Source organism: Priapulus caudatus, unplaced genomic scaffold, assembly GCF_000485595.1.
Source record: "Priapulus caudatus unplaced genomic scaffold, Priapulus_caudatus-5.0.1 Scaffold56, whole genome shotgun sequence".
Lineage (NCBI taxonomy): Eukaryota > Metazoa > Priapulida > Priapulimorpha > Priapulimorphida > Priapulidae > Priapulus > Priapulus caudatus.
In genome coordinates, this window is record NW_014577117.1 from 659,297 (window position 1) to 664,030 (window position 4,734).

Sequence of the window (4,734 nt, forward strand, 5' to 3'; positions counted from 1 at the left end):
CACGTTCGAGATTGATACGGGAGTTGACACATCAGTGATCACTGAGTCTGTGTATGTGTTGCCATGGAAACCAACACTTCAACCAGTAAGTTCGATGCTGCAGATCCCTGGTGGTGTGTTGGCATGTTTATTGCTAAAACAAAAGTGAGTAGAATATCAGTTCCACATCCACGTCGTACAAGGCGTACACAGCAACTTACTGGGCAGAAGTGTAGCTCATTGGATGGGACTGGTGTTAAAGGTCGAAGACGTCCGAGCACTCCGATGTGATATATTCGGAGATCATGGGTGTATTAAAGGACCGCCAGTAAAGATCACACTAAAGGATGATAATAAGCCGCACTGTATTACAACTGCACGTCGAATACCGTTCCCACTCATGCCTAAAGTGGAGGCAGAGCTACAGAGAATGGAACGTCAGGGTGTCATCGTCCAGGAAACGGAACCGACAGACTGGTGTGTGTCCATGGTTCCTGTGATTAAGAAGAACATTGATGTTCACATTTGCGTTGACCTTAAAAGGCTGAACCAAGCCGTGAAACACAAATATTACATGCTACCAAATCTGGATGAGATATATCGGCGAAACTGTGTGGATCGAGTTTTCTCGAAACTGGACGCTTCCAGTGGATTCCACCAGTTACCATTGGCGGCAGAGAGTTGCTGCCTCACGACATTTATAACACCATTTGGCAGATTCTGCTTTCGTTTTGTTCCGTTCGGGATTACATCCACCCAGAAATCTTCCAGAGGAGAATGTCAGAACTGTTATCGGACATGTTAAAGTTAAATCCTTCCCGCGCCTACATGGCGCATAGGGTGGTGCCTATCTCCGTTTCAGTAACCCTGAGGCCCATTATTGGACATAGACGGTGCCAAAACAATCATGGACGACATTCTGATCTATGGTCGCACTATAGAGGAGCATGACGGGAGACTTGAACGCACTCAACAGAGTCCAAGAGTCAGGCTTGAAGCTGAACTGCGACAAGTGAGTACCGAAAAGAGATAATTGAATATTTCGGCCACGTAATCAGCAGTGAAGGAATTAGTCCGAGTTGTTATTAATTTGTTTCATCAGAAAGGAATTCAAATGTTTTCATATTTTATGTGCTCAGCTTCTGGACTGGATGAAATCAACAACAGAAACACAGAGATTGTGCCAAAAAGTAATGCAGTTGCTTTTGAAAATGATAGTAAAAAAAGCAACAATTCCATAAAAAAGTACCATTCATTCATAGTGTTGTGTAAAATGCCAACACCATCACACTTTACCTTTAATAATCAATTATATATACTTCCAACATGCTTAATGCAGGGGTTGAATCCACAGGGGCCGGCAGGCCCGATGCCCGTATTTTAAGGCTTGGGCCTGACATTTCTAATACTAGCAAGCCCACAGGCACTTGGGACAGAGTCAGTAAAAACTGAAAATAATATGAACACACATTCACAAATAGGCCCTACTGCCGTACCCCTCTGTTACAGTTCCACTGTTGCGACACTGTATATCAACTTTCCTTCATAAAATTTAAAAACCTATGTAAAAACTAACGCCGAACGCTCCCGCACTCGCCGCTGCGAGTGTGCTGTGGACGCTATGATGATAATATATATAGAGAAGGTAGGAAACTCCGTTTGCGCAATTTGCGACGATCACTCCTCGATTCTTTCACATTTCACAAACTTGTCAGGCACCTACCACCTCCATCTTGGGTTCGTTCTGCCCTCTATAGTCCACTGAACAAAAATATGTAACTACCGTGGCCGAGAAGTGCCGCTTTGCTTTGTAATGTGACTTCAAACTCAGAAGTCCCGCCGTTTGTGCTGATTCATCAAAAATGTATACGATTCACGATTCCAATCGGCCCCGGTAGTCGAGGGCGCCGCGGAGCGCGATTGGCTGCAGGCGGGACGCGTCATAAGCAGCCGTGATTTGTTTACTTGGATACCATAGGCAGCGAAATAACGTGGGGAATTTGAAATCAGGAATACGAAGAACAATAAATAATTATGGCGTTGCAAGATAGGACAAACGCGTTTGATACTGGACAATGGTAATTATCAAGTACAACATACAGGGGCGTAGCCAGTATGTAGCACTGTAGGCCCGGGCCTACGCTTTTTTTGGCCAAGTTATCTTTTTTTTAAACACCTATAATTCAAATCCATAAGCTTGCTGGACGAGTTTAAAAGTCTAGACAGGAAAAACTATTGAAATGAACGTAGCAAGAATGTGGCTAAATTAGGTGACCTATTCTTCTGTCATCTAGGCCTAACGCCTCCTGGTTGAATGAACAACCATGGCTAAGGTACTCTGCTAGTAAAGACGGTGTTTACTGTTGTTACTGTCGTTTATTCGGTACCGGCGGTAGTGCCAGTGGTGAAGCGGGTCATTTCGGATCACAGCCTGTGAGTGACTGGAAAAACATTTCTGTTATGATTAAGAGGCACCTAAAATGTAAGGCCCATCTAACAAACACTGTCAAAGCAGAGAGTTTCCTGTCTGTATCACTTGGTAAACAAAAAGATGTACGTAGTCAGTTGTCAGTTTTCAAAGCAAATAGAACGTAACCGTAAAATCATATCTAGCATACTCGATGTAATCATTCTTTGTGGTAAACAGAACATACCATTAAGAGGTAGAACTGAAGACAGAAGCAATTTTATGGCTCTGATCAATTTCCATGCTAAGGCTGACCCTGTCCTTGAACAGCATTTTGCCAATGCACCCAACAATGGTAAATATCTGTCACCACATATACAAAATGAATTGATTGAGCTTTGTGGTAAACAGATAAAGGATACCATTGTAAAAGATTGTAATGATTCTTTTTGCTTCGGCTTGATGGCTGATGAGGCTACCGATTGTGCAACACTTGAGCAAGTTGCAATGTGTGTTAGATTTGTACAAAGGAAAACAAACAATATCGCAGTACGTGAAGAGTTTCTTGGCTTCAAAGATGCGTGTTCAACTACAGGTGAAGCCTTAGCAAACCAGTTCTGCCAAACACTAGATGAGTGTGGCATCAATGCCAATAAGATGAGAGCCCAATGCTATGATGGGGCCTCTAATATGAGCGGAAAGTATAAAGGAGTACAGGCAAGAATAAGAGAAATTTATCCAGATGCCCCTTATATCCATTGTCAGGCTCATTGCCTAAATTTGGCTATAGTTCATGCCTGTAGTGATCCCCTCATTAGAAATATGATGGGCACTGTTCAGGAAATTGCATTTGCATTTTCCTACTCTGCTAAACGCCAGTATCACTTTAAACTTGCCATGATGGAGAGCGAAACCGCCCAAGAAAAGATGAAGAAAAGGGATAAACTTAGAACCCTCTGTGAAACTAGATGGAGCAGTCGACCTGATGCATTGTTTACTTTTAAATCATCATTTGACGTCGTTGTTGATGCTTTGGCCGAACTAGAGCTAAATAGTGATTCTAAAGCTCGTGCCTTCCGTTGCTCAATCCTGAAGTTCGAATTTATTGTTGCGTTAGTTGCAGCGGAGAGCATTCTACAGTACGTTGTTCCCTTATCAAAAATGCTACAACGGATAGATAATGACTTGGTCACTGCGGCAAAAGAATCCAGAGTCGTTATCGATACCCTAACCGAACTACGTACACGTGATGAAGCCTGGGATAAACTATACACAGACGCTACAAAACTAGCAGAAACATTTGATGTCCAACCTACGATGCCTAGACTAACTGGAAGACAGACCCACCGAAGTAATGTTCCTGCTGCTGACCCGAAGGAGTACTGGAAGCTGTCGTTGTTTTATCCTTTTCTGGATCACCTCCTTAGTGAACTAGAAACTCGTCTCGTATATCCCAGTGACCGGTTTAGTGCCCAGTACCTCGTGCCATCTAACCTCCACAAACTCAATCCTGAAATAGAGGCCAATCTCTTTGTTCCATTTGCTAGTGATATTTCCGATGAGATGGCCGCATTGCAGGAAAGTGAACTTTCTAGGTGGAAGACAAAATGGCAGGGACAGGATGACATTCCAGATTCCATTTGTGAGACACTGCGTCATGCTAACACTGATCTGTATCCAAACATATCCGTTGCACTGACAGTGCTACTAACCATGCCAATATCTTCGGCAACTGCTGAAAGGTCTTTCAGCGCAATGCGCAGAATCAAAAACTACATGCGTTCTACAATGAATGAAGAGAGACTCAGCGGTTTGGCACTCATGCACATCCACAGAGACTTTGCAATTGACGTTGATGCTGTGCTGAAGAAATTTGCATCAGATGGCAATCGTCGGATAGCTCTCGCCTTCTCTTATTAGGCTAACTTAAACATTTACTAGCTACAGTTGTATCAAAGACAATTACTGGCTATAGTTGTATCAAAGACATTTCTGGCCTATCTTTGTATCTACAAGTATCAGAAGTTGAAAAGTAAGACTACTCTGTACATGTAGCTTGCTAATTTTAAATACATTATGTAGTATTGAATTACGTACTATTTTAACTCGTTTGCTTTTGGGGTTTAAAAGTGATATTGAATGAGGTGTCTCAAGTTAGCAAGAGGCCAGGGAACCAGAATGAACACTCCAGAAGGGCCGTTTCCGGCCATCTGGGGGGTTTGTAAAACCAAAAATTTTCTTGTACGCTCCGCGCCAACCGATGGTGCCGCTCCGCTCAGATAGTCGTGCCTACAACTTTGAAAATCCTGGCTACGCCCCTGACATATGGTGTATTCGTTCAATTTCGG

The 4,734-nt window shown here is 43.1% G+C and overlaps 1 protein-coding gene across 1 annotated transcript; it reads left to right on the forward strand.

Moving 5' to 3' along the window:
• The first annotated feature begins 3,208 nt into the window (after positions 1 to 3,208).
• LOC106821028 (zinc finger MYM-type protein 1-like) lies at positions 3,209 to 4,306 on the forward strand. Its single transcript, XM_014825663.1, has one exon. The coding sequence runs from the start codon at positions 3,209 to 3,211 to the stop codon at positions 4,304 to 4,306; it is 1,098 nt and encodes a 365-aa protein (XP_014681149.1).
• The last annotated feature ends 428 nt before the right edge of the window (positions 4,307 to 4,734 follow it).

Excerpts from the sequence above, each read along its gene's own strand:
- LOC106821028 (XM_014825663.1), top strand. The coding sequence starts at position 3,209 with ATGATGGGCACTGTTCAGGAAATTGCATTTGCATTTTCCTACTCTGCT.